Source organism: Drosophila mojavensis, unplaced genomic scaffold, assembly GCF_018153725.1.
Source record: "Drosophila mojavensis isolate 15081-1352.22 unplaced genomic scaffold, ASM1815372v1 contig_81, whole genome shotgun sequence".
NCBI lineage: Eukaryota > Metazoa > Arthropoda > Insecta > Diptera > Drosophilidae > Drosophila > Drosophila mojavensis.
The window spans coordinates 163,852-178,442 of NW_025318907.1; the positions used below are offsets into that span (position 1 = coordinate 163,852).

Sequence of the window (14,591 nt, forward strand, 5' to 3'; positions counted from 1 at the left end):
CAAACTTGTCGGACAACATATGCTGACCATCCAGGCAGAGTTCCCGCTCCCAGCTCCCAGCTCCCAGCAACTCCGCTCCAGTTTAAGCGTCGATCTGTGTGTAGCTGGAACCGGCCCAGCTGGCTCGCTTCAGCTTCTGTTTTTTTTTTTTTTCTGCTTTTGCTGTGATTCTGCGTAGCATGGTCTGAGCCTGGGTTCTCTGTTCAGGTTTTTATTTTGTTTTTCTTTCAACATATATATATATATATTTTCTTTTTTTCTTTTTGTTTTTGTTTTTGTGCAGCGAACGTAAGTTAATATGACTTGTAGCACGATGATTGCTTCCTGTGGCAGCGAATGACTTGAAAGCTCGCACGACGCTTAGGCGCTGACAGCGACGCTGACGCTGACGCTGACGACGCTTCATCAGCTTTTGTTGGCCAACTTTTGTGAGTTGAGCTGACTTTTTTTTATGAATGAAAAATCGCTGCTGCTGATGTCGCTGTCCCTGCTGCTGGCGGAAGTAATAAATTAATTGAGTAAATATCGATTCGCACTGCTGCTGCTGCTGCTGCCAGGGCTGCGTTGTTAATTGGCAGCACTTGAACAACACACAAACAAACGCACACACACACACATACAGCTCAATCGAGCAGTCAACTGAAAGCTTGGCAATTGGACTACAAAGATTTTTCTCTATTTTGCATAGCCAATTTGGCCTGCGCGATGGGCAAAGGGCGCGCGGGTATGAGCCAAAGACGTCTGGCCAAATCGTGTTAGCATAACGAATTCAGGCAACAACAAGCGCAGCTCGTCAAGTTTTGTCGCTAGATCCTTGCGCCGCCCCGACAAGATTAATGGCCATTGATAGCGCATATTCGAGTGCGCATCAAGCGTATTAATGCAGCTTGATAATTTATTGAAAGCGCGTCTAATGAATTTTTATGTTTTGGCTTAAAGTAAACACAGCAGCAGCAGCAGCAGCAGCATATAGGCTAAGTAGACTGTGTGTGTGTTTGTGCTTGGGGTGCTTCTAAAGCGCTACTAAGTGCCTTTTAACGGCTGCTTCCGCTAGCGTTTGACTTGTAATTTGGTACGTAAAGCGTTTTTTATGGCAGCTTTTATGGCAGCATATGCCAACAAGCTGCCTCATCGTGCGTACTAAACTTAATGAATTGGCCAACGGCGTTGTCTTACCAATTATTTCTAGTTCTCTATTGCGCTTAGCCCCTTCAAGTTGCAAAAAAAAAAAAAAAGAAATTGCTCTACCACATTAGCTTAAATTGAAATTCAAATATGATGCTGCAATTGCGTATAATAAACAAATTAAATATGCAAAGGTCCAACTGCATCGAGAACTGCTGCAGGTAACATGAAGTTAACGTGCAGTTAACTAGCCAGCATACAGCCTGCAGTTATCTCGAATTATCTGCACTAACTAATTTTTGCTATTGATTTTATCTGCGGATCACAGAGGCTCAACTGGCCGGCGGCTGCTCGGCCTTATGATGTGGAAATCGAATGGAAACTCGCATTGACAAACTGACGATAATGAACTTAAGCTCTATTTGTTTGAGATTAATGCTATTTATGCACTCGAGTGTGTATTAAGGCCATAAATTGTAGCACAAATATCAGCAGGCAGGGCCACGCCTTTAATTACAGTTGCTGCTGCAATTGCAGTTGCAGTTGACGTGGCTATATCCGTTATAAGCCGCTAAAGCATTCACACCTTACATATATTTAACCCAATATTTTTGCAGAAATTTTTATGATTTCGTGCTTTTTGTTGTCAGTGTTATCTGTGTGTGTGTGTGCGAACGAACTCTCTCTCGTTCTCTCTCTCTCTCTCCCTCTCTCCTTCTCTGTTGCTGTTGCGGCTGCTTTATCGGATTGATCTGAACGTCATGCATAATTGCATATATCAGATGCAAACACCTAACTGTACATATATATATATATATGTATATGTATAGCCATATATGCTCGTTACGAGCGGCCCGTCATAAGCAGCAACAGCAACAGCAACAGCAACTGCAACTGTTGCAACTTGTTTGCTCTGGCTGCGGCTGCCGTTGACGCCACCTAACTGTCAACTTTCTTTTTTCGCCGGCTCACATAATTACAGCCATAGCCGTGTGTCTCGGTCTCTATGTGTGTGTGTGTGTGTGTGGTGTATTAAGTTTTACTTGCATGCAATTAGCATAAAAAATATCAACAGAGCTTGCATTTATATAACGCTACAAATTATGCATCATTGGAGCTGCCACAGCAGCAGCAGCAACAGCAACAGCAGCAGCAGTGCCAAATTGCAACGACGTTGAATAATGACCGAAAATGCAATGGCAACCAGCCGCCAACTGCCACCCCGAGTGCGAGCGAGCAGCGGAGCAGCTACCAAGTGGCAGTGGCAGCCAACAGCCGCCAGTTGCCACCGCAGTTGCCGCAGCCTCAACTTCAGCTTCAGCTGACGACAGACAGCTGCCGACGATGATGGAAATGGAGATGCAGATGGAGATGGAGACGGAGACGGAGATGGAGACGTCGAGCATATGTAGGAGTCGTCGACAGCCACCCAGTGTCGTGGTAGGTGCCGTGCCACTGACACCACACGCACGCCCACTCCCACTCCCACACCCAGTCCCACACTCACTCGCACTCTCACGGCCACGCCTCGCGCACCAGCACCGCCCACTTTCAGTGCAAATCTAGGCGCATTGGCTGTAAATCTGCAATTGCAAACATGCTCAAACACCAAACAAACGCAGCAAACTTTCTGCTTGAGATGGAACAAATTTGCCAAATTGAATTCGATATTTGAGCCTGAGATGAAGGCGGAACATATGTAGAAATATTTGAGGCATATAAATATGTAAATAATTATGAATTATTAGCTTTTAATATAATATATAATTATGAATTAATATAATACGAACAAATATTTTTTATATATTTTTAAATTAACAACAAAAACTTAAAGACATAATTAAATATATAATTTATATTATAATATAATATATATTATATATATTTATATGTATTATGTCAGGAAATTTGTGGTTGGTTTTAAAAATATTTGCATTAAAAATAAAATTTAAAAAAAAAAAAAAAAAACATACAAATTATTTAAGAATAATACAAATAATATCAGGCGACTTTAAAAAAAACTTGTTTTACATATAATAAATTAACAAACAAAAATTAATATGTAAATAATTGTTCACTAGAAAATTCTCACGAGAATTCAAGCAATTTGCATATACTTTTAAGTATATACAAAAGAAATATATACATATAAAAAACAAATAAAAATATTTTAAAATCTATGATATGATGATAATTTAGAAATGACTGACGACATTTTTCATTGGATGTTACATATATTTTATATCACATAAATATATATATATAGGTGTATATATGTATGTGTGTACATAATAAAATCTAATATGGTCAATTTATAAAAATTCAAAATTTGCGTAAAATAAAATGGTATATCGAAAATCATGTCAATGGCCCATTGTTTTCGTTGATGCTCTGCTGGCATTTTGTCAGCGTGTGAAAAAAGTCAACAAAATAAGGTCGCGTATTAACAAATATCGATGAGAGGAACGTGCCCATCTCTAATGCTAATACATGTGCATATATGTAAATCTATGTATGTATGTGCGTGTGTGTTTGTGTGTTGTATTTGGTGCATTGAAAATAGGCGCTGTGGGGCGTGGCTGGGTGGTTGTGTAGGCAACGGCACGCATGAATAGAGACATAGACAGCTCGACGCTTTCAAAGCGCATTCGTGGACGGCACTGCCTGCTGCACGCTGCACGGTGGGTTTTCACCCACTTGACGCGCAAAGTGGTGCAAAATAAGCGCAGTGCTAGGCGCACATAAAGCACAAATATGCAAACGTGTGTGTGTGTGTGTGTGTGTGTGTGAGAGTTTGTAAAAAGACAAACAAAATGAAAGCGTAGAGCAGTTAAAAAAAAACACACTCACACACACACACACATGTGCAGAATAAGACAAAAACAAGCAGAGTAAAAAAGTGATATAAAAGACACACACAACACACACACGAAAAAAAATTGGTTCAATTTAGCACAGAGACAACGGCTAAGGAGGTGGAGCACGTCGGCCTGCAACAACAACAGCAACAACAACACACATTGGCAGCATCGGCTCACGATGATGGGCTTGAGCCTATTTGTAGCTCCAGTTCAGCTTTTCTTTATTTTCTGTTGTTTTTTGGTTTTTTTTTTTTTTTTTTTTTTTTTTTTTTTTTTTTTTTTTTTTTACAATTTTTGCAGTCGAAACGAGCGACGACAACTCGTTAGCACAAATTTGCTTTGAGGGGTGTTTAATGGGCGGGTGGCTGTTGCTAAGGGCAGAGAGCAGTAGATGTACTCCACACTCCTCCATTCCCCGCCACACCCCACCACTGCGCTTCAATCTACTCATTGCTGTCAACGCCTTTTAAATGGGCAGCGACGAAAAACCTTTTTTACAATAGAATGAAAAGTCAAAGCGGAACGCGTTCCCAAAGCCGTCGCCGCCAAAAACAGGAAAAGTCACTTCACTTTGTTGTCGTTGTTGTTGTTATTGCTGCTACTGCTGCTGCTGCTGTTGATGTCGCTGTTGATATTTTGGCAAATTTTCATAAACTGTTATTTATTTTTATTGCACAAAGCAAATGTTAGCCAAAGAAGAGGACAACAACAACAACAACAACAGCAGCAAAAGACGCTGCAAAAGTTGCAAAGCAATTTTCTGCTGCTTGTTGTTATTATTATTTGTGTGTGTGTGTGCTTGTATTTTTTTTTGTTTCTCTCTTTTCGTGATAATTTTTTCATTTTTTTATATATTTGGCTGGCAAAAGTCTGTGGCGGAAGTGAATTTGCAAAAAACATAACAACAACAGCAACAACAACAACTTCAACTAGTAACAGGGGTAAAAAGGAAACTGTTGTGCGCTTTTGACCAGGCCCCAGCCAAAGGCGGCGCAAAATGTTTGCAAAACATACAAACAACAACAACAACAACAGCGACAACGACAATGAACACATATAAATTTTATATATATTGTACAAAAAAAAAAATAAAAAAGAGTGTCAGACTGAGCGACTCGTTGAGTACAAGCAAATATGCATAAGCTAACAACAACAACAATAAGAGTTACAGAAACAACTTGGAAGCGCATTTTATTTACATAAAAACAAATGACCAGCATTTTGTGCGGGTCTCCAAGCTGCTGGCTGACTGGATGCTATCCATCGGGTAGTCAAAGTCAAAGCTGGGAGTGAGTTGTACAAATGGTAAACAACAGCAGCAACAACAACAACAACAACGAAATGAGGAAAAAACAGCAGAGGTACTACATAGATGTAGAAGGTAAGACAGGGGTTGTAATTATCCAACATGAGAGAGAGCGAGGGAGAGAGATGGGGGCGCAGCACGGTTGGATGGAACCCTCAACAGAGTTGCACACACTGGTAGGTCTATTAGGTAAATGCCTCAGCATGGAACCAGGCACTGGAATTCGCTGGGAAAGTTGCAGTCGTCAGTCGTCCCCAGCATGAGCTGGCAAATAGTACTACATGAATGTGAAAGGATGCCAACTGAATAATCTGCAGATGGCTTTTGCCCACAACTAGCGCACGGAACTCCGTATGCTTCGAAGGAGCTCTGTACAGCCCTAGATGTTCAGGCTTAGATAAAAGTACTTGGCAATATCAGGAACAAAGCTGAAACCTAAAAGGAAAAGTAGATTCGTTACGTTTTTGTAAGAGATAAAAGGTCATAGTTACGACAGTTTTGAAGAAACCATAATTTTTTAAATCAAATATAATAAAAAATAATAACAATATTTAAAAAAAAAAAAAAAAATATTTTTGCTTTTAGGATTTTGAAAATTAATTGGACAATTATGAACTTAAAAAAAAAATTCTAAACAATATTAATAAAATTTTTGTTTTTAAAATTATTCAACAATTCATTTTGAATATTCTCTGTATTTTTTTTTTTATAATTTCAAAATACAATTTCTTTTAATTTTTTTTTAATGATTCTTGACAAATTATTAAAATATTTAAAAATATTCAACATAAAAAAATTAAACTCTTTACGATATAAAATAACTAAAGCTTAAACTTATGAAAAATTATTTAGATCACGCATTTAAATACATCAAATAATAAAAAAATTAAACAAATTAAAAAATCGTAAGAAATCAGACGCTGATTTCGCATTTAGGATATAAATAAATAAAAACTAAAAAACTTTTAAAGCAATAAAAAAAAATTCTCTACAAAGTGAATAATAAAAAATTGTATAATAGTTTGAAATAAATTCAATAAAACTCATATTCCTATAATTTCATTAACAAATTGTTTATCTAGAACTAAAAATCTAAAAGCTACTTTGCGATTTCATAATTTTAAATGCCTCAAAAGAATTAAAAACAAAAACCAAACTCCAACTCTCTCAACGCTCTACGAGATGCTAAGCAGCTTTGAAGAGCTGTTTAAGAATATTACGCAAAAATATCATTTTTTTGGGCCAATTCCAAATGGGGCAGAGCAACATTTGCTCTGGCTATTGCGGTCAGTCTGCCCCCCTTTAAAACATTTTTTTTTTTTTAATACTTTATGCTGCTTTGCTGTATGTGGGCCGGCTAAGTAGGCCCCTCCCTTGCCCAGCGGCTGCCCACAACCTGTTCAACATAATTTGCAGCAGTTCTTTTTAATCAGAGCAAGTGGCTCGCTGGACGAGTACTTGGTAAGTAGTTCTCTTAGCCAGCTGCTGGTGTTGCTGGCGTTGCTGCTGCCCACCGATTAGCCGTCGAGCTTAGCCGAGGTTCAATGCACTGCAAAATGGTTGCGTATTAACCCACACACTTGCCAGCTGGACAGAGGGTGGACCGAGGGAAGGGAGGGCGTGACGGTGGCATGTTTCAGACAAGTGCGTCAAAAGTTTAGCACGTTTTGAGGCACGACTCTAAGCCAAATCGGTGCTAAGTCCGGCTATGAGCCGAAAGCCGTCCGTTTGCCGAGGTTTAAGCTTTAATTCAATTTGCCTGGCTAAACCGCTGGGATTATATAGTCAAGACACACACACACACACACAGAGAGATAGATATCTGTATGAGTGTGTGTGTCTATAAACCTACATATTCGCAGGTTTACATAGCCCGTATTCCCTGGTTTTGGGCCATCAGCATTTACGAGTTTGTAGGCAAAAGAGATTTGAACATTCTACACTTTTTTATTTCCCTCCCTCTGTCTTGTACATATTACAACGTCTCTCTCTCTCTCACTCACTCTCCCTCTTTTCAGAGCTTAACCACATCCTCAATTTTTCTAGTTGTGCTAAAAAGCGAACAACAAAACGCACACCAAAAACGAAAAAAAAAAATGTAATCATAATTTTTGTGCCGCCTTTTGTAGGTTTTAGGTTTGGTCGCTTGCTACACATGTTGAAAATTTGACTGCCTTAAAACTGTGTGTGTGTGTGTGTGTGTTAGTGCCATTGCGGGCTCACGGGCAGGTGTATTTCTTGTTAACTGCTCCGCCGGCCTGGCTGGCTGTTTCTCTACTTTTATTTCATGTTGTTTGTGTTTTTTGCCTGGCTTGGCCTTTTGCAGCTTGACTGGTATTAATTTTGAGCGCGTGCAAATGGAGCTGCGACCACGAGCTCGACCACATGCCGAGGCAGCTGCTCCCCAACCAGCTCACCGGCTCAGCTGCTCGGCTGCCCAGTTCCAACCGTGTCCATGTCCCTGGGCGTGCGCCAACCAAAAAACCAACTGGAGCTGAAGCTGCTATCATAATGATGCCAACTGCAACTGCTGCTGCTGCTGCTCCCTTTGGAACGATGTGCCACAAAATATTTAAGCAATTTGCTTTTAACTACATAAATTACGCATAATAAACATGCACGAAAATCGATTGCTGCACAATCTTTGTCAATTTTTAAATTACTTTTAAACGATTTTTTCCCTCTTCATCTTGGCTTTTTCTTTCTCTTATTAAAGAAGTCATTTTGTAATCATATACAATTAAATTGTGAAATGGCAAGGAAATTTGATGAGCTCAAGAGAATTTATTTCATACTAATTTGCCTCACTCTAAAATCAGTGAGGCAAATTAGTATGAATATTTTGAATACTTGAAATATTTTAAATTTCTTAAACCTTTGTAATATGTTGTTTGATTATAGCATTGTTTAAATTTGAATATTTAATTCATTTATAGCAAATTGAATGGATTTTAAGTAACAATTTTTAAGAAATATTTAAACAATATGAAACTAAACATTTAAATTTGTTTAATATAGAAATAAAATTTATAAAAAATATTTAAGTTATTTTAGTTACAGCCTTTTTTTCATATTATGTTTTTTAATCATTTTGTATGCAAGATACAATAATTTTTTTATATTTTCATAGCTTTATAATTTTATATCCTTTATTATTTTTTCATATTTTCTTATTATTATTTTATGATTTTATAAATACATATTTTTTTCATATTTTTACAGCTTTATTTTACGTTTTTTATGTTATACTTTTAAATCATTTTTTACTTAAAGTACATTAATTTAAAAATGTATATTTTTAAAACTTTTTATTTTCGTTGTTATTCTATTTTTATGAACAAATATTTTTTACATTTTTATATGTTTATTTATTTTTTTAACCATTACATGATTTTTAAACTTTTCATTTAATTTGTAATTTTTCATTTGTATTTAACTTTTATTTATTAATATACTTATATCTATTTATTTTTTTTATTTTTATGTTTATCAATTTTTTTTTTTTTTTTTTGTGTTTTTTTTATAGCTTGATTGACCATTCTCTATTCATATTTATATTTATAAATTGCCTTTTTATCAGTAGATTCATTAAAAATAGTGTTAATTATTAACGCGTCAAAATATACGTAAAAACTTTAAGCCTATCAGTGTTTATTTACCCAACAACTATTTCAACAGGTTTATAGATAGATAGAGCAGTTCAACGCTAATCTTTATATAGTAATGCGGACCGTTATTCCCCTGTCATAAATCTATTTCTATATTTAAGTAATTCTTTTGTCTTTGCGCCGCCTCAGCTCATAAATGCAAATGCACGTTCCACTCTCTTTTCATTTGCAATTAGCATCGTGTTAATTAAAGATTTTCAATGCTCACTAATAAATTCGTCATGTGCTGTAAAAAATGATTAAAGGTCGACGACGAAATCTGTGATGGACCAAAACTAAAATTCTTAATTCGATTTTCAAACATTTTCATCGCCATCGACACATTCATTAGCGTTGAATCAAAAGCAGAACAGAGACAAATTTTCTATCTTTCTCTGCGTTAGAGTTGTTAAATCTTTTACGTTTTTTATGCAAACAGAATTTTAATGCTCGTTTCAATTAGCAGCCAAACAAACTATGGCAACAAAAGGCGCCAAAAACTTTACAATACAAAGAAAAAAAACAACAACAAAAACTATGCAAAATGCAAATTTGCAAAATTGGAAATAATTAAAAACAGAAACGGACTGCAGGCTGCAGCAACAACAACAACGAGCTGTGATGGCAAAAATTAAATTATGTGTGCCACAAAGTTCGCCTCGAATTATGTCGCATAAATCAAATAAACAGCAGCCGTAGCAAAAAAAAAAAAAAGAGGAAGAAGGAAGAAGCAGCAGCAGAAGTTGAGGCACAGCAAAATAACTGAGAAAAAATGTATACGAAAAACTTTTGCATTTAAAGCGAGAGCCAGAGGCTGACTGGCTGCGGCGGCTCTGCAGCACGGTGTGGCACGGTGGCAAGTGGCCCGTGTGTTAGCGCAACACTTGGCCAAAAAACAGCAACAACAACAACAACAACAACAACAGCAGCAGCAATTTTTATACGTATTCGCATTGTGTAGTAGAAACCGCAGCGGGCAAAAAACAAGTGTTTAAATGTCAACAGCAAACACAAGAAAAACCAGCAGCAGCAGCAGCGGGAGCAGAAGCCGAAGCAGACAACAGACAGACAGACAGACGGACTGACAGCAGACAAAAGGAGTTAGCTGCAGAGTCAGCGGAGTCGCACAATTCATATGGCAAGATAAACGCTGCCGCGACGTTGACTGCGTCTGTGGCTCATCTTCTATTTGTTGTTGCTGTTGTTTTTTCTATACATATTTCACTATTTTTTTCTTTTTTTTTATTATTTTGTAAGCCAAATGTCATGAACTTTTTGGTGCGGTCAACGTAGCGTCTGCAACTGTGAGATACATTTTTTGGCGCACATGACGCTTAATAACTTACCCGCCAGCAATGCAAATGTCAAAGTTATCCAAAACTGCATCTTGTTGCCTTCTGATGTGTTGCACATATACATATATAGATATATCTATATGTGTGTATTTCGATTTGTTAATAAATTTATTGCTGATTTCGTATTGGCTGTTTACAGTCGCAGATACTTTGGTATCTTTTCTGGTGTTTAATTGCAAGCCGCTGCCTCCGCTAGGCTTGGCCATGCATTTGAGCCATGCATTTTACACAAGTACACAAACACATACACAGACACAGCAACACACACGCACACTCACTCAGAGAGGTTAGTTAATATGAACTGTTGTTTAAAATTCGTTTAGGCAAATATTTCGTAGCAACTTTTAGTTGTTTTTCTTTTTAGCCACTCTCGTTTTCTCGACTTTGTTTTGTTTTGCTCGTCGTAAGACGCACGCTTGACACACGCTTGACAGTGACTTGACAGACGCGACAACGTACATAAACAACGCGCAGACCGCTGAAGACTAAACGCAGCCACGAATGCCGCCTGCCCACAAGGTCCAACTTGAAGCGCCGCTCACAGACGTCTGAAGCGAACTCAAACAGCGTATCAAGTGGCCGATCGAACTCAAACACGAACTTATACGAGTCAAATGTCGGTTTGGGTCACTGCTAAGCCAGCCACGAGAGCCAAAAGATGTTGCAACTGAATGTGCTGGCATTTACAATTATATTTTTACAATATATATTAAATTAAATAGTTTATATATTTATTTTAATAATATTTGCATTAATTGCTATTATTTATTATCATATTTTCATTTTTCTTTTTAAATAACTTTTCCATGTACTCTCTCAATTGCTCTCAGTTTAACTAAAACGATTGCAGCTTCGTTTTATGTTTTAGTACAGCTGCTTCGTATTCGAGCTTCGTTTAGCAGAGGCACACGACTCTCACGCAGCAACCATGGCGCTTGCGCCGAGCCGGTGTCGGATTGGTGCTCTTCTCTGCTAAACATTTCGAACTGTGCAGACGCGGCTCTTATACAAAACTCTGCTACGCCAGCAATATCAATAGCTGAATATAATTTCGAACAATTTTAGCAGAGTGCACACAAAATGAGAAGCAATTTCGAATAGTGTATAAGAGTTGCCGTAGAAGAGCTACCGAGTTGGCTGTAGCAGAGCGGCAGGCAACATGTCTGAGCGCTGTAATTTTTTTTCGATTATGAAAGTAAGAGTATTTTGTCCGTCCTCTCGTCTAGGTGGCAATGTTAGTGGAAAAACTTCATCGAAAATGCAGGCGGGGCCAAACAACAAGTTTTGCCCAAAAGATTCTAAAAAGTTTGCCATACAAGCGAAAGTGGGAAGTCAATTTGGCTGCTTAGAGTGCGCACCACTACAGCTCTAACAATAACAGAGCACACACGCACACGCACACGCACACATACATATGCGTATGTATATAATATTGAAAGATGGATTATGTTTGGATTTATTTAACTTTACTTTGGTCTAACTTTTAGACCTTGAGCACTTCCACTGGAGACCTACAAATAATTCATAATAAATTCGAATAAAAAGATTTGTAATCTTTAAGCAAAATACTTTGCAGATTTTAATATTCTAATGTAACTGAAAAAGAAATTCAATGAAATTAAGTTGGGCAAGATTCTGGTAAATATTTAAAAATATTTGCTTAACAATATGTAAAAGCCTAAATGAAACTATGAAATATAATAAAAATAAAATATCTAATATATATTTTATATTAATTTGTGTTTTATTATTCATATTGATTTATTTATTTTTTTCCTACAATAATATATTCATAAAATAAATAAATACACATTTTTATTTTTAGATATTTAAACGAACTTAAATCTTTAACATTTATATACTTATTTATTATTTCCAGCTGTGCCACACACATATATTTGCTTTAATTAATTTAATTACCAAGCGCTTGCACACTTTTGGCACTCACTGTGGCTTAGCGTGTCACTCGCCTGCACTTGGCCTGGCCGCATGCTTCACTTTCCGGCCGGACAAAGCTTCGGCATTTGTTGTCATAGGCTGAATGTTGGCTCTTTGGAAGTCCTCGAACTGTTTGTAGAGCTCGTGTCGCTTTCACTTTTTACAGTGCAGCACAGCAGTTTGTTGCCAAACTCGGATGTTGTCTCCCATGGAGATCACCTAAACCCAGTTTGAAAAGTTTGTGGACCACAAACCAAACAGATTTTATACATTAAATATAGGGTTAATAGAAAACATTCAAGTGCCCGAAGAAGACTCAAGTTCTGCTTAAGTTTTTTATTTAAATGAGATTTGAGTTCAAGAAAAAGAAGAGATATCCGATTTGTGTTAAATAAATATAAATTTATTAAATTTAATTTTGTTGATATCCTTTAATTTTTCTAATATTTTTTAGATTTCATTTAATTTATTTTTATAGTAGCTTAATTAATTAATATATCATATTTCATATACTTTTTTTTAACGATTATAATTAGTTTCATATTTTTTAATTTAATTTTATTTTAGTTTTTTATATACTTCTTTATATTTTTCCAATTTTTTAATATAATATATTTAATATTTCATATTTGATTATTTATTTATTTATATTATTTATAAAGAGATCTAATCATATGTCTCATATGTATATCGCACATACATATATTCAAACATCTCTTTACATCACAAATACTCATATGTTTTTCATATCTCACATATATCACTCAAACCATTAATCTCCCCCAATTCTGCACGCTCCATTCGTATTAAATTTTCTCAAATATTTCATATATTATACATCAAGTTTTTTATTCATTCTCTCTCTCTCTCTCTCCTTCTTCCATTCCACATCTCAATCGAGTTATCTATAAAATGACTTTCGAAATTAGAACTCGCTGCTCGCTGACAATTCAACACATAATAAAATTATAAATTCTAGTTATCTTATCTGCCCCTCCATCGATGGGAAGGGTGTGGTCTTAGCATAAGTTGAATTTTAATCGGGGCTGTTGCCTTTGCTTATGAATTCCTCCACACACACACACACACACGCACACACACAGATGAACAATCAACCCCCTCTAACATGTGCCAGCACGCATTCGTGTGAATTTATGATCAAGATATTGCTCTAAACCCGATTCAAGTGAAACATATGTAAATTAAATTATATTTAAATTTAAATTTCATAAAATCTTTTGTAGTACAAAACAAGTTTTGTTAGTTTAAATTAAATTTATAATACTTACATTTTATAAAATATATAATTCATATAATCTAATATTAATATTTATTGATGAATTTATGAACAGAAAATCTTAACTTTTTTGTAATATTTTAATAAAAAATTTAATTTTTAAATATAATCTTAGCCTTATCTGTAATATTTTAATAAGAATGTAATTTTTAAATAAATCTTTAAAAACTAACTCTGTTTAATTTGTCTTAAGCAATTGGTCAATAAAAAATTTTTAATTTAATGTCTCAAAAAAATATATATACATATATGTATATAAATTAAAATACGTAATAAATATAAATAGCGTATTTCGTGCAAAATTTATGTTATATATAAAAATAATTATGGCTTTGGTCATAAAACTTTATTTTTATTTTTCATTTTGTAAATTAATTGAAATGTTAAAAAAAAAAACCATCGAGAATGAAACACATAAAAATACGAATTGCGAAATGCGAAAACGACTTTGCATTTGCCACTGATAAAGTGCAATAAAAATGTTTTTTCAATAGCCGAAAAATAAAGCCTGCAGATGTATGTATGTGTTGATATATGAGTGTGTGTTAACAAAAAAAAAAAAAAATTCATGAAAAACAAAAGAAAATAAATATAGTTAAAGGCAGGCAACAACACTCAGCAAAACGGACTCGAATCACCATCTGTAGCAGACATTTGGGCGCATCATCCACGTGGTTGACTTTCGATGGGTAACGCATGACCGGGATAAGGAAAGAGCAGCAGACAGACAGACAGACAGACAGGCGGGCGAGCGAGCAGACATGTGCACACTTATACCTATATGAGCTAGCAAATGCAGTGGCAGTGGCAGAGGCAGAGGCAGAGGCAGAGGCGGGGGGCTGAGGCAGAGGCAGAGGCGGGGCAAACACAGAGACGGCAGGCAGAGGCCAAAGCAGCAGCAGCAGCAGCAGCAGCAGCAGCAGCCGAGTCAGTGGCCAGTAGTCCACAGCGGGCTTTATTAATGGCTCATAATGACTTAAGTGAAATTACTGAAGCATAGCGACCCCCGCTCCCCGCCCCCCTCTCGACCCTGCTCTTTGTGTCTGTGGCATCTCCCTTTTG

The 14,591-nt window shown here is 36.4% G+C and overlaps 1 protein-coding gene across 2 annotated transcripts in view; it reads right to left on the reverse strand.

Moving 5' to 3' along the window:
* LOC6580311 (nephrin) overlaps positions 1–10,787 on the reverse strand; it is a 29,727-nt gene extending 18,940 nt beyond the window's left edge. For both annotated transcript variants that reach the window (XM_015164166.3, XM_002006124.4), the window contains exon 1: positions 10,286–10,787. In XM_015164166.3, coding sequence (XP_015019652.1) covers positions 10,286–10,358 — 73 coding nt within the window. In that variant the 5' untranslated portion in view covers positions 10,359–10,787. The remainder of the gene's footprint in view (positions 1–10,285) is intronic.
* Between the last annotated feature and the right edge of the window lie 3,804 nt (positions 10,788–14,591).